At 46.2% G+C, this 26,460-nt stretch overlaps 1 protein-coding gene across 8 annotated transcripts in view; it reads right to left on the bottom strand.

Annotated features, from left to right (window-relative positions):
* Nucleotides 1-26,460, bottom strand: part of SLC4A11 (solute carrier family 4 member 11) — a 99,156-nt gene that overhangs the window by 59,867 nt on the left and 12,829 nt on the right. For 7 of the 8 annotated variants that reach the window (XM_030021058.2, XM_030021045.2, XM_030021050.2 and 4 more), the window contains 2 exons: nt 21,691-21,741; nt 10,005-10,157 (listed from right to left, as the gene is read on the bottom strand). In XM_030021058.2, coding sequence (XP_029876918.1) covers nt 10,005-10,157; nt 21,691-21,741 — 204 coding nt within the window. Of the gene's footprint in view, nt 1-4,170; nt 4,328-10,004; nt 10,158-21,690; nt 21,742-26,460 lie in introns of those variants that run through there. The other variant, XM_041123842.1, reaches the window with a different exon arrangement.

Genomic DNA, 26,460 nt, shown 5'->3' with positions numbered 1-26,460 from the left:
TCTGATCAGTTGGGGTTTGCGTCTTGCAGCTTTTTTTGTTTTGAGGTTTGTTTGTTTTTTCAGATTCCCTATGTATTTCTACTCTTCACTTCTCCCCCTACCCCCTGCCTCCTCCAAAAAAAATCTAACTCCTAATCCTTTAGGTAATCATTTAATCCAATGCATCGTTGTTTGATAGATTGAGGCTAAGATTGCATGAGTCACGCTCATTTGGAAACCATTCTTGTCCTCATTAAAGAGTCAACAATAACACCCAGGCACTTCCAAGGGAGCAGGCTGTGAGAGATCACACACAGTGACTTGAAGATGAGCACATTAATGTCCTGTCAACTCACCACGCTGCCTCCATAAATCTAAGCATAAAGCAACAGAGTTCTTGGGAAAGAAAACTGCTGTTTAGAGACTATAAATGTCACTTAATATGCAGCCGAGATACAGGGACGGGGGTACCCGGGAAGTTCCCAGTTCAAACTTCCAAGCGCCAACATTAACGTTTTCTTCAGGTACCTATGAAGCAATTTTTGGGGTATAAGCTAAAAAAAAAAACAAATAAAACCCAGGGTTTTTTTGCCACAAGTCCACTCCATACTGCTTACATCCAAGGCAGCTTCTCTGCAGCACACTAGTACCACAGGTACTGTCCATGCATCCTTCTCCTCAAGTCCTCATCTTCATACTCCCCCAAAAACCCACAAGACTGAGCTGCTACCAAAATTATACACGAAACACGTGAACAGTTTTCATTCAAATGAGAGTAGTGACAGCATGGAAAAAAACCACTGAAGACCAAAAACTTTTCCAGAGACCAAGCTGTGGAAAAGTACAGAGATGTAACACAGAGTTACAGCTATTCAGGTGAGGTTTTTGCTTCCTTTCCAGATCTGGACTTCCAAATCCCAATCTATAAGAACTCCTGCAATCCCATTTCACAGGCTGACCCCACACACAGGCACCTTTAAGCCCAGCCCTACTACCCTCCAAAAAATACACTGAGGACGCAATTCACATGAAAACACCAGAACTCCAAAAAAGCACATCTTTTTTATTTTTTTTTTTTTTTTTTTTTTTTTACACACAGAAAGCTGCTTTAACCAAAACCATCCCTGGTCAAATAGGAATTCAAGTCATGTCCACAGTGGGGTTAAAAGGCTGCAACTCAAACTGGGAACAGAGTTGACTGCAGTAGAGAAGAGGGAAAGGATTACCTTCATCTCCCACTAAACAAAATAAGCTGGTTCAGAGGCTTTGGTTACATCACCCAACTTCTCCCAAAGTTCACTTGGATGCTGTACGTGTGATTAAAAGCAGCACTTAACTAGACAAGTCTGCTGGTGCAACAGTCCCAATTATTACTGTTTTTGACGCATCCTTTGGAAGAGACAAACTGTTTCATCTAAAAAAATGCTATTTATTATTAAAAAGCAAGCACCCAAATAAACCAGAAACATCAAGCGTTTTCCCCAGGCTCTTACATTTGTACTTCTCCAATGCTCACTTATTCAGCTTACAGCCTAATTACACATGCAAAAGCATGCTGGAAGATTTGGGAGCCATAAATATTCACTGAGGAGAAAACATGTTTTGGTTTTTCTGCTCTTGCAAGAAATAGTTCTAGAAAGACAAAAAATGCCCACAACCCTGAACAACAGCAAGCACGTGCTACAGAGATATCTGCGTATCTGCAGTCTGTCCTTACGGATGCGTGCAAACGCAACAGAAATTCATGCTGTCCTTTTATCACGCAGCAGCTCTTGGTTCCTCTTATCGGCTTCAAGCACGTATCAATCTTCTGCACTGACAGCTCAGGTACTCATCTCAGATGAGCAAAGTGCTGCTTTATCAACACAAGCAACACCATCTAATTACATCTGTCGGACCGGGATCTTTCAAACTTCTCAAAAAAAAGCTGTTCTGGGTACAGAGAAGATACTTCGTAAGGCCCAGAACCTCATTCATCATTTCATCCAAGCAATATGCCACTCAGACTTGATCTAGGGAAAGGAGACAGCTGGATATACGGCCATCCCAGTTTCGGGCTGTTATCAAAAAGGCTCACTGGAGTGCTATAACATTACTCAGGGATAGCAGCAAATCCAGCGGAACATGAAAAATAGGGGGAAAAAAAAATATGCAGACACTTCCCAAGTGCTCTTCTGCCTGGCTTAGGAACCACCCATTTCCTTACCGCAGGGGAACCCACTAGGCAATATGGGATAAAACATGAGGTTGCCTGTGACACATCCAGCGGGAAATAGCTTGGCTAAAGCCCAAGCCCAACCACCACCAGCCTGCCACTCATCATCTCCTCCTTCACGGCATTATCGCTGCTTCCCTCCAGTCATGCAGGGCTGAAAAGATGCAACACGCTTGACCCTTGCACCTCCACCGAGGAGCCCTTCACGGGGATAAAATGGATACAGAAAACCATGGATTCACCCTCTACTGAGAAGGAAGAGACTACCCATCGATCATCAACTACATCTCGCTACCAGGAGTGATAACTAGATCCCATACCTGAATCTCAGGATTAAGCATACTTAAACAGAAAGGTCAGGGACACGTAAAATTTTCATTTCTATTTTTGTGGTCCTCCTTGCTGGACAAATGAGGCTGCAAAAGCCTATTTTCAGCAAGCTAGCTAGCTACAGGCGTTATTGTCTCTGTCCTCGTACACAGTTAAAGGAGAGCTGCCAGGGGTGGCCGACCTTATCTGTTAGGCTGTGCTCCAGGTCCTGCCCAGGGGAAAATCAAAAAGTCAGCAACGCATCTCCGACATCCCCTGGCAGCCACATCAAGGCGACACGCATATCCCGAATTTCTAGGATGCATGCACACAAACACGCAGCATTACTGAATACGCTACAAGTGACTCGCTGGGAGTTCACTTCGGTTTTAGCAACACTGATGAATTGCCAACATCAGACTTACGCTTGTGGCCTCGTGTCGGCATATTCAGAGCCCTGCCAGGGCACCGTGGCATGCCTCTGTTTTTTTATCTCCCACCATTTGCAGAAGAACAGGACCCATCCAGCTTCTCGACATGAACAAGGAGATTTAATACTTGCAAGCGAGAACTGTAGCAGGAAATTTATTTCCTATACTCCAAAGCTGTTTCATTCCAGCTGCCCTTTATATAACATCCCTGATAGCAACCCAGAGAAATGAAATCCCCTACTTGCTTCCCCTCCACCCCTGTTTAGATAATGACATCTATGCAAAGACAACCCTGAAAACAGACCCATGAAAGTCATATGCCAAAGTTTAAGGCTTTTCACCTTTTGCCTTAAGAGATCTCCTTTCACTTAAGATCCCCCTTCCATCCCTTCTCTTGTACAGGTCCCCAGTGCTGCCCTTAACACCTGAGAAGACCCAAAAGTCTTTGAAGCGAAGCCACCACTGGATGTCTATAGCATCTTAAGACCATATTTTTCTTGGGGATAAAGGAGCAGAAATTGGAGAGCAGGAACTTTTTGGCTGTGCAGGTGTCAGTGCCTGTTACTTTAGATCTACCAGCACAGTAAATAGGCTACTAAATCACAGCAGAATACTGCATTAGCACTACCATGGTTTTCTCAGACAGTTTTCTCAGAAAATACCAAGGATCTTGTGTAAGTGGAACTATTTAAGGTTTGAGGGGTTTTATTATAAAATCCCCTTTTCTATCTGGGCTTTCTTCTGGGGTCTGAGCAAATCTAAGCCTCAGTCACTTCTGTTGAACCACACTGCAAGCAGCAAAAACCGTTCTGCTTTTAGAATCTGTTGCCTTAAAAAAAAAAAAATAAAAACACATCAGCACATGGCATGACAGGAGCTTGTTAGGAGCAGTGGAGATACCTCTAACTCACCACTGGCAGTGAGGGCTTGCACAAGCAGGATCTCAAGAGGATCCTCTGTTTTGCTGTCCTGCCGTGGCTATGCCAAGTCCGGACTCATCCCCATCAGGCTTGAGTAATTTTCGTTAAATATCATTAGATAAATAATTGTGCCCCAACTGTCCCACATTCCCACGATAGGGTGGTGGGCTGAGCTGTAGCAGAAAGCCTAAAAATCGGCTGGGTTCATCCTTTTTAAAGCAACACCGAGGTTAAAGGCAGGCGGGAATAAGCAACTAGCTGCAAGTTTCTGGAGCAGGCTGGAAAGGAGCAGGCAGGGTGGGGAGGAAAACCTCACCTGAGTAATGCTCAGCACAGACATCAGAACGGCTGGGCAGGTGAAGGATTATCGCCTGGCACTCCTCTCTGGCCATTGCAGGGCAATTGGAAAGAGAGGTGGACAGCACAGACTGACCAGGGCTCTTGCACAGAGCCAGGGACAAGATAAGAGCACCAAGCGCTGTGTCACTTGTCACACCCTCCAACTCCTCGTACATGCACACACTACAAAAGCAAAATTTTTTTTTTTTTTTTTTTTTTTTTTAAAAGCTGCAATAGGTTTTGTCATTAAGGTTGAGGCAGGGGGAAAAAAGGTGCGTTTTTCCATGCCAACTGGAGGGACAGGGTGCTCAAAATGCCAGGGGAAGCTGCCCCGAAACAAACCCAAGGTGAAGCACCTAAAAGGGAGAACACTGCCTTCATGCAGAACCACTCGCACTACCCAACCCCCCCGCACCTCCCTTGGCTTCGTAAGCACCGCTTTGAAAACACCCTCGTCAGGAAATTCGGAGGGAGGCCATCTCCCCCCCCCGCGACACAAGCGGTGTATCCACTTTCCATTATAGAGTATAGGAAGCTTCGGGAGCCCAACATCCCACGCTGACATCAAACTGCTAAAACAGGAGTTATCAGATGGAACGCGTGGGTCAGCATTGTGCCTCGAGACATAAAAAGGACCTTGGTATTAATGTGAGGAAATGTGACTATTGTGTGCAGAATGATACCCATTCAGGCCCAGACCACTTGTCTCTGGACGCTACTCTCTCTGGAATATCCTTGGCGCCAGCATCTAGCATTTCTCCTCGTCCCCTTAAAGAAAAAAAAAAGTCATCTCGGCAGGGGCTGGGCCATGAGTTAGAGGGCTGTGTTTTGCTCGGAGCGGCAGCAGCAGGCGTGCACGTGTGTGCCTCTGGAGCGGATTACAGGAAACTGTTGATTCTCCGTATCTAGGAATGATCAATTGTCCAGAGGGTGGAACAGGCTTTAATTTCTCATGTAGCGTAAATCATGTTCCGTTATTTCCCCCACACACCCCGACAAAGCTACATCCTGCTTTCCAATTGGCTTTTCGCTGCCATCAGGATTTTGCCATCTTCTCCCCCAAAACTGCTTCAGGCACCTACCTGCAGCTAAAGGCACCAGTATGAGCATCAGCTGTAAGTGGCAATGCATACTGCAAAAGTTGAACAGCTACAGCTCCACAAATCCCTGAAAAATTGTGCCCGAGTTTAAGAAAAAAAATTCTGTGCAAACCCCTCTACTGCAATCTGGGGAAAGGAGGAGAAGGTGAAATGTTTTAAAACCCCAAGCTACAAGAACGAGGTCCAAATGATGAAAATATTTGCCTGGCTGATTTAAGGGAGCTGCCAAGCAGATAAGAACACTGCGACTGACAGCAAGGCTGTGGCCCCGCATGCTTTGCGGGCCCACTGCAAGAAGCGAGGCTTGCGCTGCCTGTCCACCATCTTTAAGGCTCAACCTAAACGTATTCGTTTGCAGGGATTTATTTCCAAGCATGCTGCAGATAAAGCAGCAAGTGGTTGAATCCCCTAGCTTGATGTTTCTTCAAACAGGCTGAAGGGACACAGGTATGAACGCTTGCAACGCAGGCTCCAGAAGTATTTATGGAAAAGCCCACATGTAAAATACAAAGAGACAGTAAAATTCACACCCACGTAGCACTAAGACCGAAGGGTTAATACAATTCTAGCTAGGTGAGAGAATAGGAAAGCAGTTGTAAAGCCACGTATGAGCCTGCAAGCCACTAGACAGCTAACCCGGTAGCTCTGAAATAAACAGGGCTTGTAGCACACTGGTCTGGAAAGAGGTCCCCCCCACCACACACCAAACTCACTGAAGCTCCTCATCCTCTCTGGCACAAATTCCCAGGGAACAGAGCATCAAGCTGGATTTTTCACTTGCAGCACGGGAATGGTAACATCCCTGCTCCTGTGGTGGAGGGTCCCTCTCCGACCTCAGGTAAGGGCGTCAGGGAAAAGGGACTTCATTTGGGACAGGAATGCAGTACTGACTCCCGGCAAAAATACATGCAGCAGGGCACAGACCTAACATTTTACTTGTACGCTTCTATTGTGACTTCAGAACAAGTCTCAGTCTCTAAAAGTCATCCTGATCTTCCCCCTAAAATGCAGATCCCAGGTCCAAAAGCATTCAGCTTCAGATAAAGACCCACCCTTCATGTTGGAGCTACTAACATTTGCTGAAAGCAGAAGTCTTGCCACCAAAACCTAAGCTGGAAGCATGAGAGACAGAAGAGACTAAAAAGCTTTTCATCAGCTATTACAAGGAAGTAATAAAACACCCAGGAGAAAGGACCAAAAAGTGTCAAGACTGAGAAGCATATTAGCACCTAGACATCTGCTCTGATTTGGGCTCAATATTCCATGGAACAGCAGCCTGTATTAATTAAAAATGAGATAATCCATACCTTAAACCCTACATTTCTTCAAGCTATCCTGTTTTATACACATCTGTGCGCACAGCCCAGCATTTTATGACAATGGTTAATTGTCAGAATTTTATGGGCCATGCTATGTTTTGTTGGCTCAACATTCAATCCCACACAGCGATCTTTTTAAAACAGAATTATAGTAAAGTGCATCCAATTATGCTCATAGCAAGCTGTACATCCATCAAACAGAGATTAACAGCTTGACAGGATGATGGCAGAGCTGTTACCGCATCTGTAATTCCACTTCCATTGCCCGCCAGCACCCAGACCCTGAGTTACAAGCTCATCCCCTCCCCAGATGGGACTTTTGGATCTTTTAGCCCTACACCAAGGTGGGCAGCAACCTCACAGCAGCTCACCAGAAAAGGTCTCCAGCAGGAGAGAATCTGGACACCATGTTCAGTCAAGAGACCGAACTGGGACGACCAGAAAACACACACAGAGACTCACAGATATTACAGAGCGGCTAGTTATCTTTTGTCAAGTCACCTTAGAGGTTTTTTTTTTTTTTTCCTGCTAGAGATTGAGCAAATGTATTTTATGCAGCAAGTGCATCTGACACTAGGGAGCAAGTCACAGGCAGGACTAGAGAGCCCTCTTTGCAGAAGGTGGCCCATGGTCAGTCCCTTTCTGGCCAGGCAGCAACTCTCCAAGCCCCAGCAAGCGTTGCAATGGGTTGCGTGACACAAGAGGGCAATATCGAGCCCTCTCGCACAAGGAAGCCTTTCAGCTCAACAAAGGTTTCACCCAGCTTGGAGAAAGCAAGAAAAATGGGATGGGGATGGAACGATGTCATTCCCACACTTGCTTTTCCTCTGTGTTTAAAGAGCACCAGAGTATCTTGTATCTGGCACACTACCTCCCTTGGGGGTTGGAAATGAGGTGTTTGGGGGATCTTGCATTGCCTGGACAAAACTTTTTTTTTTTTTTTTTAACCTCCTTTCTTTTCAGCTTGTCTTGTTGGAGGCAAGCACTGCAAGTGCTCAGCTCCACAGTTTTGTTCCAGCAACACAAAACCTGAGTATGAAACAAAACTCCCAGAGAACGGCAGCAATGCAAGGGGACACTTTTCAGAAATGCCCTTGCAGAGTTGGACAAGAAAAGGTACACTCCTGGACATACCTCAGCCATGGCATAGTTAAACCTCATTTCTGGAAAGAGCTTAGGAAGCTTGCAAAGAGGGGGTTTTCTTCAGCAGTTCAGAAGAGCTTAAGGGGCTCATCTCAGCCACTTTCAAGCACCTGAGAAGTCAGCTTTCCAGGAGGATCAGCTATGCCCTCTGCAGCCAGAGACTGATTTAGTACGTATAAAATCCACTCTGGAAGATGCTTCAGTAAAATCACCTCTGAGAAAGAGCTGACAGCCTAGATGACTTGAACACCTGCAGTCTGAGGAATCCTGTGCCTGATAAAGAACCACCTGGATTTTGGCTACATGGACCACTTTGATGTTGTCACGGTAAAAAAGAAAAAATAAATCTCACTTCGCATCCGCCCTTATTGAAAGTCTGGACTTCTGGAATTCTGAAGCCCATTCGTAAAACCTCCATCCTTGCATCTGAAAGGGGACTCCAGCACATCAGAAGTCCATTTTTCCTTAAAAATTCTAAACATCTCAGCTGAAGAAAAAGGGTACAACTAATACCACCATCACAAACATCAGTGCTTGAGGAAAATAAGGAAGCCTTTTTTGTCCTGTTTTGAATGGAAGGGAAAACACTCATAAAAAGCCCAGGAGGACACACAAGGAAAGTCAGCTTCTTCAGACACAGAAGAATCCACAGCACTTGCATTCCTCATCCCCGAACAATGCACCCCACGGCATTAAGCCCAGACTTGTCATAGCAGAGTACAGTTCCACTTAAATCTTTCAATTAAGATGGCATTTGTAAAATTGCAGGCTTGAAAATTGCTAGATATTATTCCTAAGTTAAAGTCACCGCTCTAATTCAAAAAGTAGACTTTAAGATAGTCAAGCAGAGGTCTGGGCCATGCCTATTCTGCATCACTCTTTCCAATAATTGCTCACTATAGATCAAATGGGATTTGCTTGTAATCTAAAAATAACTTTGAGCAAACTTAAAGGACTCTCCAGTACTGCGACACCAAGGATAATCCAGAGCCCTTGCATTTAATCTCCAAAATCGTCAGTGCCCACACAGGCAGGCTCCAAACTGCCTCCAGCTGCTGGGACAGAACCCAGGCAACTGCTGTGTCCTAGAGCTGTATTTTCCTAGGCGCACAGCATAAAAGCCAAGTTTTGCTAGCCCTCCTCCTTCACCATTCAGCATGTGCATTACAGAGGATGTTAAAATGGTGTGCTACGGGCAAAAGCAACCTCTAGAGCAATCTAGGAATTTTATTCCTTGATAGCAAGCATTTTAGTTATCTTCACAATTTGTGTTAACTAGGCTGTTTGGAAGTCCCCTCCACCTTGCTCCCCACGTTGGGCAAAGTTCCTAAGGGATGCTGGCTTGGCAGGGAGTACACAAAGAGCACAGTTTGGGGCACATATGTCCGTCTGCAACGTGACTGCACAACCACCTCCTTTGTGGCCACTTGTCCTCTACGAGCCAAGCCACCACTCCAAGCTGACATGGTGGCTCCCCGAGGGTGGAAGCCCCAAGGGTGTTTTTTGCTGGTGGGTTCACCCCCAGCACCAAACCCTGTCCTCCTCCCCTGCATGAAGCTGCCTCGAAGCAGGCACAGATCCTACTAAAGCATATTTTGGGGACCTTGGCACTCGGGCCCTCACCTGGAGCAGGTAATTTGTATTTATAAACAGAGAGTGACACACAACAGCGCTTCCCAGTATATAGCTGTGGGGGCCTGACCTCCATCAGAGGTGTCCAACGGGCTGGTTTTCTCCTCATTTTTGCTACCTGCCTCAACAGAGCAGGTGTAGGGACTGCTCGCCTCCAGCCAGGATGATTAAACCCAAAAGGCACATGTCCTACCCCAAAAGTCCCTCTAGACTCTTTCTACCCTTACCGGCTGCTGCGGAGAGCGGCGACTGACCCGGGCGATCCACAGCTCCGACTCACCTCCAGCATTTCGATTAAAACGTGATCAAAAAAAAAAAAAAGCCTCCAAAGCCCCAGAGCCACGTCTGAGTTATCTACAGGGACCACATGCACCAAAACCTCCCGATTTCTCACTAGAAACGGCTCTCCTCCAGCAACCAGGCCACAGCAGCGAGAGCAACGGCGAGGTCCCAGGCCCCAAACTCGAGGCCTTTTTAGGAAAAAATAAAAAAGGAGCGGGGGGCGGGTAAGGAGTCAGGACACTTCATGCAGATGGCTGAAAGCTCAGCAGCCAGAATTTGTTAGGTTTTACCAAAAAAAACCGCTCCCAACGCGACCCGGGGTGGGTGTCACTCACCGGTGGCATTCGGCGGCACCTCCAGGTTGACATTGACGAAGAATCGGATGCTGTCCCCCGAGACGATGGAGGAGTTCACGGCGTCGAAGAGCTCCTCGCCCCCCGTCTCCTCCTTGGCCTCGCAGCCATCGTCCGTGTCGCACTTGAGGTAACCTGCCGACGAGACGGGGAGGGCGGTTAGCGGGGACGGACCAGAACCGGAGCGGCCCGGGGCGCGGGCATCCCCGCCGGTCACGGCCGCCGAGGCCTCGGCAGTAGCCGCGGCCTCCTGAGAGGGTTCTGTCATGCCCTGGACCGGCGAGGGCTGAAAATTATCGACGATCTGCTCCGGCACGTTTTGGGTTGGATTGGGACGCTCCGGAGCCTGGCCGGGTGACAGCACGGGCTTCGCGCGCCGGCCCGCTTACCGAGTCAAAATGGCGTGAGCGGCAGAGCCAAGAGTCAACGCCTCGCTCCTCTCGGTTAAAAAAAAAAAAAACCAACAAACAAAACCGCAAACAGGACGAAAACTTGGACTGTAAGCGATAAAAGCACCAAGTCGTGACGCAGAAGCAAGGGCCGCGCCACAGCCCCAGCCCACCCTAAACCCAAGGCAGTCGTCGGCTCAAGTCACCAGCAGCACAGCCGTTCCACTTGCGATTCAGCTATTTGAAACTGAGGAGGGGAAAAAAAAAAGAAGAAGAAAAAAAAAGGTTTCCAAGGAGACACCTGATACGGATGGACAGACCTGCAGCTCCCCGTGGGGCAGAGGAGCAGGTCACAGGAGGCAGCAGCATCGAGAAAGCAAGACAAGTTTCTTAATTACAGTGGACAACTCCTTAGCCTTTCACAATGCTTCTAATTAGAGTTTAACCTAGCCTCATTCAACAGCAAGCTAGTTCACTGCAGCGTTTTATTACGAAGCAGCTGGAGGACTCTTGTGGCGTGCTTGTGCATCATGTTTAATTAGGAGAATTAGGGACATTATAGAATGTCAATTTTTACATTACCAGGATTATTCAGCAGCTTCTACCCATCTTCTGACAAGTCTTTTATGCCTAATTTGAAGCAGGAGGGATATATTTCATTAGCTTCCTTTAGGCACTACAGCAAAATGAAAAGGGTGAACTTCAAGGCAGAGGTTTGAATGGAAACTAAAATATCGATGACTCTTTTTAAAGCATCGTATAAGCAAACGTAGAGGCAACAGCAGCTGAAGGCAGCGCACGCGGTCTACGGAGGGATCTCGAGCTGACAGCTCGCCGCCGCAAAAAACAAGCCCCGAGGAGCAGGGAGGCCACAAACAGGAACTCGGTGACACAGAACAGGGGCTGCAGAGCTTCCTGCCGCAGGCAACGCGCCGGCAGGCGCTCGTCCCGACCGCTCCGCATCTCCCTAGGAGGGCTGCAGGGGCTTCAAGCCTTCGGGTGACTTCTGAGCTGCTTGTCCGAGGCATGGGAAACCCGACAAACAACTCGGATTAGTCCCCCTCCTGATCTCTGCCTCCTTCGTTCTACCTGCTTGACAGGAATCAACACGAATCGGTCTTACGAGAATTGCTCTGAAGGCTTCAGAAAGGTGCTGCCGTCCCCATCCAGACGGCCAGCAAAACGCACCAAGGGTGCCGTCCAGCTTAGGCGGCTGTTTCCATCCCTGCACGATGGAAACTTGTCCGAAGACAGACAGAAAGAAGGGAGGCGAGGAAAGTATAGGAAACAACCTGAACGCAATACCCAGAAGATCACAGCGCCACAGGAACCACCAGGTATGAAACACCTGCACAAGGGCTGGCAGATGTGCCAAGATTGAGGGGCAGCCTGTGTCCTGGAGCTACGGACAACAGCCAGACAGGGTGCCTGCCGGCATCGGAAGTACTACGAAGCACCACGCGAGCATCTCGATCCCAAACAAAGTGCCAAACTTGGGGTTGGGCTCCTCCAAAATACACAACGGACACCATAACCTCTCCTTGGCAAAGCAGAGCACTCACCAGTGCTGACAGCCCCCCTGGTGCCAGGAGAGCTTGGGCAGCCCTGCAAAGCAAAAAATCAGCCTGGGGTAGGCTCAAATCCACAATCCTGGCTTTTCCATCTCTGGAAATTGATACCCAGGATCGCAGCCCCAGGGAAGTTGTCACAACAGGTTTGTGCTTCTCCGTCCTCCCCACTCAGTGGGTCGGATGGGAGGCACGTGGGGGCAACACGGTTGAGTTTTTCCCCGCTGTCCTAATGCAATTCAGACAGAGCTGGGTAAATGGGTAAAAGCCAAGCAGGGAAGACTATTTATTCACCTCCCAAACCCACTGAAAGTGGCTCGGTAAGAGCACAGCAGCGGTGGCCCCTGAAAGCAGAGAGGGCTGGAGACAGGAGAGAAGCAGCACAGGAGCTGGAAGAAGGGCAAGGGTGGAGTAGGATCAGAGGGTTGGGCAGAGGTCAGCGAGGACTCTGGCAAGGGAAGCATCCTCTGTTCCTCCCTCTTTAGGGGAGGAAAGAGCAGAACAAAAGGCAGCCGAGCCTCACGTCCCTTGGGCAAGGGACGGACAAAACACTCGGCTTGCAAATAATCCCAAACCTGGGCTGTACAGGAACTGCACTCCCGGGCAGGTGTCTGCTTTGTCACTAAACCACCTCAAGGCTTCAAACCACTCCTGTTTTGAATCCTTCAGCCTATTAGTCTGCCAGGCATTTTAAAACATGAGCAACTTATGCCTGTCAAACGCAGGGTCACCTCGAGGTGAGAAGAGGAGCCGTGGGCATGGCAGATGCACCTTCCTTTCCCTCTGAGCACAGCTCAATAGCTGCCTCCAGCCCTGGCAGCTGTTTTCCCCCCATCGCCTAATGATCACCAAGTGCCACCCCCGCTGCTTGAAGGGCAGCAGATGCCACGAGCGACAGCAGAAGCTGTTCGGCTCCCCTGAAAGTTCCTTTGGTGTTTTGCAGAAGTTCAGAGCGGGATCTGACACGGCTGTTGCACAAACCTGTGTGAATATCAATCAGGTTTCCGTATGGAAGCACAGCCTCAGTAACACTATATAGCCTGTGCTATGAGCAGTTGCTTCAGTGAGGTGGAGGGCAGAGTTAGAGACCTTTATGTACTACCTCAGATTGGCTGGGGAAGAGTTTAAGAACTCCAAAACGGTGCCCCCGTCACCCACCCATCTCTTTCATTTCATACGAAGGCACCATTTGCTGAAGCGCCATGAGCTACATGACAGGGTGAGTCAGACCTCTGAGCACAGGAAGTGCCACTTCAGCCTGAAATATGGTCTAAAAGCCCCAAAGAAAGAAAGATTTTGTTGAGTAGGAGGCCAGAGTCAGGAACTGAGTTAAGGTTGGCTGAGAAGATCAGTGCAGCCCTCCCGCCCCTTGAAGAACACTTTGTGGTCAGGACGATCCCCCTCAGTCCACCCTGCAGGACTCACCTCATAGCAAAGAGAAATGGAAAAGCATGAAAAGTGCAGGAGGCCAAGGACAGCAAGTACCATCCTTCAGTGCTGCAGGAACAAAATCCACTTCTCGCCCTGTGCAGCCATAAAAATAGCCAATACCTTGACCCTAAGTCTTTCTGTACCTCAGCCCATCATATACAACGTGAAAATAAGCCATCCCCCATTTTATGCAGGTGCTGGGGAAAAAAAAAAAAAAAAAAAAGGCACTTTCTCTAGCCATTCCCCTCTAAAGCATCACCCCTTCCCTTGTAACTCATGCCTGGCCCAGGCCTGCCTTGCTCCAATCCCTCAATATCCATCCCCAGCTTTCTCTCCTTACTCCCATCATCTTCTCAGATCCGCTTCATCTCCCCAGCCCTCCTGCTATCAACCCTCTCGCAACTCTGACAAGGTGCCTGCCCTGCAGCTATTTTCCTTCTGAGCTGAGTTTTAAGAGCTCGGTGCTCTGTTGGGAAAAGCAGTGAATCGAGCTGCAGCAATCGGAGGTGGCATTACCTCTCCCACCACTGCTTTAGTAGCACCTGGCAGCTGCACCTGGGGTAATAAAAATCAGCAGAGTAGTAGTTAGCAGGAATCACAACTTCAGCCACATCATATGTGTTCCCTAGGAAAGCTTAATTGCTCCGTGGGAGCAGCACTCACAGCCCAGGGGCTGCAGACTGCTCCAAGACAGACAAAATCTTAATCATCAGACTCAATTTCCTGGGAGAAAAGCAGCTATATTACTACCAACATCATCTCCCATCCCGGGTTATGAGATTTATGCCAGGCACAGCCCCAGCATAACCCCTCCATGTGCCTCTGAGGAGACAAAGCCAATCACAGTATTTTAATCAACATCTGCATCTGCAAGCATGCACACTAACCAGGAGGTTAGGAGTGCAAATGCATCTACCCACACTTTACTGCCAACTCAGTTCAGCACAGCAAGCCAGACAAAACATCCAAGAAGGAGATTTTGGGGGGAGATGGGGCATTTTTCCTTTTGGCATTACCCAGATGTTGCACACTTCTGGGCATGTGTATGCTACACGTTTTTTGTTTAGGCAGATATATTGCTGCTACTGTTTTAGCAAAAGTTACACAGATGAGATTAAGGTACATATTCTTGTAGCTAGATTAGCAGGGCAGAATAGGAAAGCTAAAATCAAAGCTTGTCAAAAGTTATCTACCTCTGCCAAGTCTCTGCAAAAATTGCTGGCTTTATTTCTGAAGGACCACATATGCTACGTTAACACTCTGAATACTCAAATCAGTTTTCTGGAAACCACTGATTTTTACCCTCAACTTCCAAGGTAGTCTATGCTACAAGTCTGGAAAAGTGTTCTCATTTATAGCACCTGTTTGCACAGCAACGCTTATTCCCTCAGCCAAATCCAAGCCCCAGCTTCCAGATGGAGTGGCATCTCCTCTTCTTCAGGACCCGCCCCAGCTCCCACAAAATCTCTTTGAAAAGCCAGAAAGCTAGCTACAGTAAAAGAGTTTTGAGCTCCTACGATTAGCAATCCAACGCTATCAGCTAGCCACGTTAAAAGCCATTTCAGATTGCTCAAATGAGTTTTTAGGCACAGAAGGCAGCAAATTGCAGGACAGTCCTTTTTACTGGTTTTGCAAAACAGCACTTGCAGTCACCTTGCCAAAGCACAGGAGCAACAGTATGCACTGTGCTCCTGCCGGATTCAGCAGCTTCAAATATTTTACCCTGGGAAAAAGCAAAGGCTTTCCTTCTAATACCACTGCTTTAGATGTTTTTGTCATTGATCCTGATCAATTCAGAACTGAAATCCAGCAGCTGGCCCCACTCTTAGCGTTTCAAGCCATAGACCTCACACAGGCAAATAGCCAGCTCTGCTGCAGTCAGACGTTCAACTGCAGGAGTCTGCAAGTTCTTGTTTTGGAAGAGCCCAGGAGCTATTTTCATCCACTTTCTCAGAAGAATTATGGGTCAAGTACAGAAGGACAACAGAAGCAATAATACACATATTCAATAGCTTTTAAAGGTAAGGGGGCATCAACTGGGACATGGACATTACCCTAAAAATCAGGTCTGGTTCTTTGAGCACCCCAGTGCTCAGCTGTAATATAGCGTCAAGGAACTCAAGAGAGATAATTAAGACCTGTATCTACCTAAACACTAGTCATGATACTGGCATTAAGTTAAAGAAGTCAGCTTCATCTGATTTTTCTACTTGGGGATTTTCAACTTGCTCTTACCAACAACAGACACTAATTTTCAAGAAAGGCATGAAGTTTTAATTAACCTGAGCTAAAGTGATCAGCCTGAGTTTTAAGCCATCAGAAGGCTTGCTTTGTTACCCGAGTACTGCAGGCTTGCAGATTCACTGCATCACTCAAAATACGCAAATCCCCAACACTGGGTGCAAAAGGAAACTCAATTAATAACAGAGCCTCCACCTCCATTTTGACCTTTACACTCTGCACAAAAAACACAGACTCATGTTGCCTCCAAAGGTTAGCTAACCTTATGGTTAGTTAATATTAGCAGGGATAAAACAATCAAAAGATTCAGGAGAGACTTGGAAGAACTTTGTACAAGTGTTATCAGTTCTCCAGTCTGCTCAGTGTTCTAGAAAAAAGCGTTTAAACAGATTCCTACTCACACACCCTAACCAGAGGCAAGCTTCTGGTCACATCTCATATGCCGATTTCAGCATAATCACCTACTTACCAAAATAGCTCTTCTTTTTCAGACAAAAAAAAAAAAGAGCAATTGTATTTTGCTAGAACAGCATCTTGCAGGTAAGCATTTCCCTAAATTTTACATGTTCCTGCTAAGGTTAAACTTCAAAGTTAGGGGGTTACTTATTGTTTCGAATCACAAGAGTCTGAAAAGCAGTTGTGAAAGATTCCTTCCTTCCTAACAAATTACTCCATGTCACAGACAAGAACAATTGCAGTGCTGTAGCCGCAGAGCAATACCCTCCGAAGGCTGCTATCAAGCAACATTTTACAAAGCTGTCTCCCTCAAAATTAAAAATTCAAGCCACGCTGATTAAATAAAGCGGTTCTGCATACAGCTGGATGCTTGCTAGAATTTTAAGCTTTTCCTTTGGTTCACAGTCGAGAGATTCCCTGGTAAGGCTTACTATTTTTGTCCTAAAGAGATTTACCCTTTGTGCGGCAGGCAGCCACATGGATGTGGTTTATGCCAGCCCAGGAGAGGACAACTGGGAGGGTAGGGGTTGTCCACAGACTGCTTTGTTGGACTGCTAAGGGTTTGCTGCTGACAACTAATTAGCAAGAGGGGTCCAGAGCTTACCTCCCATGCTTTCGTTAGACCACCTCCTTTATTAAGCCAAATATCATGGCTTGGCACAGAGAGACTAATGACTTCTCTGGGTCATCTAGATGGGATTTAGAGAAGTTTCCTCCAATCCCAGCTCCTCCAGGGGTAGATTAAGGGGCAGAAGAGCTGGGAACTATTGGGTGATGCTTCTTGGCTCTCGAGCAGTCACTGAGAGCCCGTCAGACAAGTGTTTGCAGCCTTTTGGAGTAACGGCCACCTGCTATGGAGATGTCAATCCATTACCTAAGCTTTCAGAGTGCTTCAAGACCACAAATTAAACCACAGCCTCCTCTTGTAAAAAAAAAAATAAATAATAGAAGTAGAAAGCATCTAGCAGGTGAGTCACCAAGACCAGACCTGCATCCTTTAAGTAACAGATCCCTCCACTACTGGCCGGCCATAACTTCAGTCGCACATTTCCAACCCTACTTCGAGTCAGTCTTTTGTCATGAAGAGCCAGATGGAAACATAAAGCTTCCGCTGCCACTTCAGTAATAATTCATAACAGAACTGAAAGAACCGATCTGCTACAAAAAAACTCCACACACCCAGGCACTTTTGAATTAATTCCAGTATTGTATTTTGCAGCCAGATTTCTAGGAAATGTTGTGAATAATCCAAGTAATTCAGTGGAGCTTTGTTTTTATTTTTTGTTTTGTTTTTACAAAACACAGCAGCACGTGGAATTTTAGTTCTGCACCAGAACCCACAGAAAGCAGGAGTGTTCTTTTTATCATAGGCCTCCTGACAGACAGTTCTCCAAAATAAAAACCTACAAAAGACCTGCAAGCCACCCTCTCCAGCTCTCCATTAGGTAGCAGTAGTGCATCTCCTGCTAGTAGACTGGGCATCTCGATGGGGGAAACCCATTGCAAAAGAATTTGTTTCACAAAGACATTTAGATTAATCTCCTAGTTAGGCAAAGAATTCCAAGACAGAGAAAGACAAATTTAAAAAAAGAAAAAAAACCCCACAGCACACATACCAAACTGAACTGCAAACTGAAAAACAAAAACAAGCAGATAAAATATATCCAAATATCCCAAGCCAGACTGGGGCCTTGGGGCCCTTCAACACAACTGCAATTTATTGTGCCAGCAAAACCAATTAATAAGTCAGAGGAGACCAAGTAGTGAGGGATTTGTTCTGGAAGACAAAAATCTATGCTGCAATATCTGTTGAGCCAGCTTTAAAACAATGCAACAATTCAGATATCCCCAGCACTATACTGGGACTCCCTCCTTTGGATTTTGCAAGAGGAACTAGAAAGCCTCTGGTTTTGTGTCTTATCAGGGCAAGTTCTTGTGTCAATTAAAAAGCTCACCATCCATTGGCAAAATTTCATCACTTGCAGCCGATACGAATGCCTTTAGAGCCAATCCACTCGTAGCAGGCACTGGATACTCCCCACCACCACCAAGGAGGGTACAGGAGGCTGACAGCCAAGAGACAACAACAAGTAATTATTCTGAACATTGATGGCCAGCTGCATTTCATCAGGACTCCAATTATTTTCAGGTTTGGATTGGGTCTACACAATCATCTCGGTCACTTAAATCTGCCAGGAAGAAAACTCATTTGACTGTACAACCTTGCTGAAGATTCAAGTGACTTAAACACACAGCCTGCTCATGGGGCAGGGAGAGGGACACCAAGTATTACTGGGCCATGTCAGATTTTGTTCATTTGCTTGTGCAAGCGGCTTGTTCCACAGACTCAAAAGAAGGAGTAAAACACATGGATTTTCATCAGCAAGATGTGTCAGAGGACAGCTATTAAAACTGACAATATACATGGATTGAAAACAGAACATGGCCAACAGCTGCCATCATGCCTGCTGCCACCACACTCTTCATCAAAAACTTCTCACCAGGCCGGCACAAACTCATTTCCTTATTTTTCCTCTTAATGTTGCCTCTACAGAGAAAACTACTAAACAGGTTTTTTTTCCCTCAGTCATACTATATGCATTTACCTTCTGCAATGCACTAAAGGCCACAGAAGTGGCTTTCAGTCAAGTTCTTCCAGCAATAGGGGAAAATCAGAGTATGCTGGAAACTAGAACTTGTAGCTAAAGACATGGGCTCCTTTGATTAACTTTCCAGATTTTTAGCCAGTTAAGAAGTTAGCAAATAAGCTGGTACACGGTTGGGACCATAACCACCCTCTGAACTTCCAGAATAGTTATATATTGGCATCCATTCACTAGAAAATCCTTCCTGGGCTTTCCTCAGCTCCTCAATAATTAACAGAGCTACAAATTATTAAATACTTCAGTAAGTTTTTATGAACAGTAAATATCCATGACATTCTTGCAAAGCACTGCTTTGGTGCTGCAGCCAAGATTACCCTCACTACAACAGTTTAAACTAAAACTGAAATCTCAACTTTTAACATTGCTGCAGCTGCCATTGAGAACACAAGGGTAAGAAAAAAGTTAGCTGGCAAAAACAGACACAGTCTCTGAACAGAGCCTCTGATACGGTCAGAAACAAAAACATCTTAATTACTAAGGATACAGAAAACCATATGTATATGCAAGATCTCAGGAGGAGATAAGGAAAAAGCTCCACTCTGCGAAGAGCAATAGTATCAAGAGATGTTTCTCTACTGAGAAAGGGGAAAAATGTAAGTGCTAAGGGAATCAAAGGAAGAGTTTTGATTTTTTTCTTTGCTCCCTCTCCAACACACAGCTTAGTGATTTGGCTTTTTTATTTTAAAGGTGGGCAAGAGCATCTCTTCGTTGCCATAATGAACTGGCAGATCCAAACAAGTGGTGCCAAGGAACAGCTTAATGATTACGTGGCTCCATTTCAAAACAAGCAGTTTTGAAACTATGTGAAAAGGTAGCTTCTTTCTCTGTGGTTTCCTCTAGCCCTGATTAAGATTTTGGGTAAGGCTTCAAGAATCTGAGAGCGTGAAACTTCTGTACAGAGAGAGTTAAAGCACTGCCTCACAGAGGGATGTGAATGTTCACACTGACACCCCCCCGAGATGTGCTGTCCGTATATTCTGTGCAAAAACACACAAGCCCTCAGTTAAATCAGGCGGTAGAAGGTGACTCATCACTCAACAGCAACTGAACTTTTAAAAAAGGTCAGTTGGTAATGAGGAACAAGAATGGCAGCAGATTTGAGTATGAAATAACCGAGAAATCCACTGTTATTTTCAATCACAATTAGTACAGCATTCAATACCGCATGCAGGCTGAAGAGGAACTTGCAAGCAACCTTCCCTCCTTCCCCCAAACCATGCAGAAGCATAACAGGAAAGCAGCATACACAGTTTCATGAAGTCCTTAATGGTAGCTCTAAGGTGCCATCTCCTTAAGACAAAGGAGGAAGCTGAGCAGTAACACAAACGGGGTAGAAATAAACACTCACTGCCATGGCACCAAGTTGCACAACTCACAGGAGAGCTTCACGCCGGGAATGTCACAACTAGAAACACGTGCTCTAAAAACATCCGGAGATCTGTTTTTTTTGTTTGGACAGTTGGAGGAGGACAAGACATTGAGTCCTGGAAGGGGGCACGTAGAACCTTTCCACACAAGCTACTAGAACAGACAGCTGTGCATGTGTTCCCTGTGGCAGGTGGGCTTAGGATGAAGTAGGTGGCTCCAGAAGACAAACCGCCTTTGTCCTTCCTCCAAGTCATACAGCAACGTTTCTCCAAGCCCTTACACTGCTGTCAGCCAGAAGCTGGAGGCTTAGCCATCTCTCGAGGTCCCAAACTAGATCACCCTCTTCAATTCCCAGTCCTCAGGAAAGCACCAACCACATCCCAAGGGGCCACAAGCAAGCCCCTACCAAGAAGGTAGGAGCTGGGCTACCCAGACCTCATGCCCCACGTGCCCTCAGAAAACCTCCCTGAGGTCAGGCATTAATTTCTGCCCTTCTGCAACTCAACCCAGCCTTCAGAAAAGACCTCTTACTAGAGATGAGAGTACTTGCTTCCAGTTTCATCCTTTCACTCCTAGAAACTGGCTCCATATAAGACTTTCAGAGAAGACAAGCGAGCCAGTGCCAAGGGAAGCAGTGCTGGATCTACTGCAGCTGACATCTGGCAGACATTCCACTTCCCCTTCCCAGATGTTAACCTAAGGCTTGGCCCCCTGGAACAAGAAAGATGAACCTTGTGAAAGCTACAAGCATCTACAGGCCTAAATAAATGGAGCATTTTAGGCTTCTACTCTCACCATTTGGAAGTCCTGAATACTCCAAGCGTTCCACCTTCTCCAGGGCAAGAAACCCCAGGCCCTTAGAGACTACATCCTGAAGAGGCTGGTCTTGAGTTGCACTCTCAGGATGATCTCTCCCCAACAACCCCACACATGGTATTTCTCCAAAGCTAGTAGAGACATTGGGACTTCACTGCACCTCGAGTTTGGTTGTACAATACCTTGGCCCTTTATCAGCACAATATCTTGAGAGCTCAGCCACCTTTGTTGAGGCAGATGATATAAGCTTCCAAATGCCACAACTCAATCTCGCTTCAAAGAAAAATCTTAGAGAGCATTTTGCGCTAGAAGATGCATTTACCAGAGCCATCCGACATTTGCCTGATGCTCCTGGCAGGATGTCTCCAAAGGGATCTGACACCTACACGTGATCTCCACTCCGGAAAGAGACAAGCAAATACACCTGCCAGCCTGTATTACAGAAAAACATCATGAAAGAACTTGAAAAACAAGGAGCCACCCAGAATAGTCACCGATGACAACGTGAAGATGATTATTTACTGCTTTGGATATCTAGAACATCTACAGGATTTAAAAACGCAGAGCCTGCTTGCAGTACAAGATTACACAACCACCATGCAAGACTGTCTTCGCATGCTGCTTAAGCTAAATGGATTTTTTATCACCCGTTTCAGGTTCTCAGCTAACCCTGTAGCGCAGCTCTCCCTCCAATAACGTGATACTGTGCACAAAGAAGTCAAATAATACTTGCCACTCTCTTCAAAGAAGTATCCATTTCTTGACATCGCTGCTGGTGGAGACTCTAAAAGAGAGAAAAAAGGAAACATGGGAATCATCAAGACACTGAATGTCTTCACCTTACTGCTAAACTCACTGTAAACCTGGATTACAGCAGAAAGCCAATCCCAAAATCCTGCAAGCATCAGATTCTCCTGAACATGGCAACTTTAACCTTTTGTTTATTGACTTTAGCATTTACCAGAATATCCTATACCGTCACTGCTTGAAGAAAGTTAAGCCTGGGCTGGGACCGCAAAACAGCAAGTCTAAAGATCAGGACAAGAACTATCATCTCAGTGACCTATGAAACCTGAACAAGTGCATCCAGAAATAATACAAGCTGAGCATCTACAAGGCTTTTATAAAAAAAATACAAGCTGTAATGAAGTCCAGGTTGCAGCTTATACTCGGATAAAAAGAGCCAGTTTAATTTAGAAAAAACAACTTAATTTAGACGAGAAGGGGATTTCACATCCTATTCTGCTGCTCCTAATCACTAGGATATCCCAAAACAGTGCTTGGCACTTGAAGATAAGCACCAGAACACTGTAGCCTGCCTTGGCCCGCTTCCTGAGCTGGGGTCCTGCAGCAGACACCATCCGCACCAACAGGGTCTCACGAGGAAGCCACGAATGGGAAATGATGCTGACCGAGAGCAAACCCACAAACACAGCAGCACCAGGACCGAATCCCCACAACTCATGATGGAACATACTGTATCTGTTAGCGAGTCACTTCTACAATTGACTGCTGGCAAACTGGATGTTTACCATGCAAAGAGACATTCAAACAGCATAGGAGCACCTGCTTTCAGGTGTGATCAAAGTCTGGTACCCAAACCCAGCCTGGCTGTTCTTAATACTACCAGTATTTGACAGTTCGGACTGCATGGGCTAGAAGCACCAGCTTTTCTGTACAGGTGTGTGGCCCCATTTTACAGTGAAGCTAACAGAGCTCTTTATTTCAAGCCTTGAACAAGAGTCACCCAAGCAGTCCCTTAGAAAGCTGTCACTAGGTGCTGCCTCTGTATATGCTTCTTCACAGCCAAAATGCAATCAGAAAGAGGAATAGATTTGCTCTGTCTTTCCCCACTTCATTAGGCTAATCAAACATTACCTACGCAAGCCTGGGATGAATTTGGGCCAACAAGGAAAGAGGTTTTGCCTGCTTTATTGTTCTACAGATTAGGCTTCCTGCTTTTCGTTTGAGGTGTGAGACTGTTTCCCAAAGACCCTTTCTCTACCCCATAACTTTTGGCTTACAGGTTACATGTCTTTTTTTTTTTTTCCCATTACAGTGTGCCATGTTTTCAAGCATCATAATTCATCCTGGTCTACCGGAAGCCTTTGCGCGTCAGACGGACACAAGTCACACCATTGACGGCAGCACCTTCCAGCCCTAACGTTTGTCACAGCCCGGCATGGCTTAGACCTCCTTTCAGCACAGACAGCATTTGGCTGCACAGGTTCCTGGAGGGACACCCTGATGACCATTTAAAAACCCACACAAACCCAAGGGCAATTCAAGTATCTGGTCCAAGAGAGAAACACAATGTTCCGAGTTCATCCCAGAACAATGGGTTGGAGGAACAAACGCACAGTGGCCAAGGGGCACCCATTACACGAGTCAATTGTTTCCCACCACCTGGAAGGGAAGGAGAAGATCCATCCAGACTGATTAGCACGCTAATGATCAAAGGAAAGGTTTTTAAAGAGGCTTTTATTGTGTAATGATTGCATTTACGTATTTCAGAGAAACAAACAAAATACGCCTAGGCAGATGGATTACCCAAGGAACCGAGATTCCCACCAGGATGGTGTATCAGTTTCTCATTTCTGTTATGGCTTCTGAGGGAGCCTGAAGGAACATGTTCATCCTTCACTAGGCAAAAAATGAGACACTGTTTGCTTTTTGTTTAACTGAACACACCTATTTCTACGGGTTGATAATGCCTAATGAACGGGAATTCAGAGTCAGTTGGTTTCTTCATCAGAAATACCTTCTAACTCCAGCATTACCTGCGTTGACATCAGACCTTTATGGGAGACACTGGTTTGGTCACTGCTTGGACTAGGCATGAAAAGGGCAAGGCTGGGGTATTACAGCAGGCAGTGCCATTTCATTAGGTGGCACTCGTTCCTCTGAGTCACTAATGAGCAATAGTCCCCTAGGCAACACGCTCAGGCAATTATGTTGGAGGTGCTGTTTTTTCAGATGAGTCATAAAACAGAGGTCTTAACCTTGTAATTAAAGATGCAATGGCACATTTGGGAAAAAAGAAAAAAAGTCAGGCGTTCACCCTATTATGTCCTGGCTAAAGTCCAGCCCTGGTAATTTGTCTTCTCCCTACGTAAAGCTGTCCCAATAGCACCAACGGGATTCAGACTTCAAAACAGTCTCATTGGAGCCTTTTGAAAAGTTGTTGCAACCCCCACGGAAGGGGCTACGCACATTAACATCAGGAACGGTGTGTAACGTGCCCAGGCGGTAAAAGGTGATGGGGTGTTTACACAAGTCCAGACACACGCACAGAGCTATGGGACTAGCTTAAAGGTCAACGCATTAGCAAAAGTGGAGGTAGGAAGGGTAAATTGGGGGCTACATCATCTGCATCTCTGAGAATCTAGAGAAAGCAGCATCCACCTGATTTTTTAACTGAGCACAACAAAGGAGAGAGATTTGGGAGAGAAAGCGATTAATATCTTTCCTCCTTATGCATCAGCCCCCTTCTTCCCCGTATTTCCCCGATCAGTTTAGCACAAGCAAGTATAACTTGTGTTTATGGGATGCTAGCTAAGGACAAGGCCAGCTAGACTGTGCTTAAGTGCACGCTCAGCAGCGGTCAGCAAGGCAAATGTATCAGCAGGCTCCACATGCCTCTCCTTCCACAAGGCTGATGGGATTTCAATATCCGGGGTCTCGGCTCCTTAGTCACGTTTTGCTGAAGACAGGACCAATGGGTTCGAGTTGTGCAGAACTGACAGCAAGGCAGAGTCCTCTTTTCTCTAGCAATAAGGTACGTACCACCCACAGCCTGACGCACACATGCCAACCTGCATCTCCTCTCCCCGTCTCACCTCCACTCTTTTAATTTCAAGAGCTCAACCAAGGGGCAGTTATAAAACACCGCAGTAATCAATGCAAGTGTTCAGCTTAGGGAAGCCTGGGCAGGAATGTGAGCCTCCAAATATGTTAGAGATCAACATTACAATGCTCCAGAATTTGCCTGAAGTTGCAGAAGTGTTTCCATGAAGCATAAAGCAGCCCCTGCACAGCCTTTGCAGGCTGGAGGAAAAGACCTACAGTCTGGGGAACACTTTATTACCTACCACAGGGTGGGAGCTCCCCCTCTCCACACCAGCAGGCTACTTCCCTCGGATCCACCAAACCCATGCTGCTAGTTCCCTTCCCCCAGGTTTTCTTTCAGAGACTTCAGCAATTAAAAAATCCACGCTAAGCAATTTCAGCAAGACATAAGGTCAGGCTTCTAGAGACGGAGCTAGAAAGCATTACCCCAAGGAGCTAAGATACACAACACTGCAATTGACTCTCATGCCTCTAGTATCTCTCACCAAGAGGTCCGTGTCCTCACTCTCCAGACTCTGCCTTCTCATCCAACACCTACAAGGACAAGCAAACTCCGCAATTGCTCTTCCTTTCCAAAGGCAGAACAAGATGCCATCTTCCATTATCTGCCAAAAAGCACGTGGTATAGCTCTTTGGACAATTCAAGCAGTGTTCCTTGTTTTTAAGAGTTAATTTACTCCAGCAAATAAGTTTCTACTGCCACCCCACCTTATTCCCTACAGGGATGTCTATTAGATGAGACCAAATTTGACAGCCGTTAAAAGTGTCACCACTTAGTTGCTTTTTCAAAGGAAAGCTTCTGACTAGTTTCTCATCCCTTTATGATCATTGAATCCAAAAAGTAACAGTGAAGAGCTGAAGCACTGAAGTGCTGCAAAATGGAAAACAAAGCCTATTTCTCTAGACTCCAGAACACAGCTTAAGATTTCAGAAGTAAGCCACTGCCCTTTGACTTTGAAGCAACTGCAGTGACTCCAAAAGCCACCAAGGGGGAGGTATGTGAAGTTTACTAAACTGGCAGGACAGTCAAAAGTTTGGTGTAGTTTAAGGTGCTTGGTCTTACGGCTAGGACAAATCAGATGATCCACAGTGCAAAGCAGCAGACAAGAAGTGGGTATACTTCCCGATTTCTGACATTCTTACCATTTTTACATTTACCTTTATCAACAAAAACAGAGAAAACCCTACCATGCCATCCTCCATTATTAAATTCCTGTGGGAAACGTGTCTCAGATCTAATAACCCATTTTAACTCTCTTGTTTTAAGGTTAGTAATAAGTTCTCTTGAGCCTTGCAATATTAGTGGATTATGAATAAAAACACATTCTCTGGATACTTCGGTAACTCAATTACTATGTTCTGCTGCTGGCATCTTCCAAGTAAACAGCCCTCTGCAGCACATGCCTTACATTGAAGCAAAACATAGCTCTAACAAGCTTTCTACAAGTGGTACTGCAGACTTTGGCTTTTATGACTTCCCTCCAGTAAATCTCTCCAAGTTCTAGTGTTGATATTTAATTGGAGTTTACTTTGAGACAACACCACTTTGAAAGAGTTACTGGAGAGGTACTTTTTCATTTACAGGCCCCTTTATTATTGGCTGCTCTTGCGTTGTCTCTGAACACAGGCCCCTGTACATCTGGAGCATTTAGTT

The sequence above is a fragment of the Aquila chrysaetos genome, chromosome 1 (genome assembly GCF_900496995.4).
Source record: "Aquila chrysaetos chrysaetos chromosome 1, bAquChr1.4, whole genome shotgun sequence".
In the NCBI taxonomy this organism is placed as follows: domain Eukaryota; kingdom Metazoa; phylum Chordata; class Aves; order Accipitriformes; family Accipitridae; genus Aquila; species Aquila chrysaetos.
Note: the sequence above shows the minus strand (reverse complement) of the source record. Positions and strands in the feature narration are given on the sequence as shown.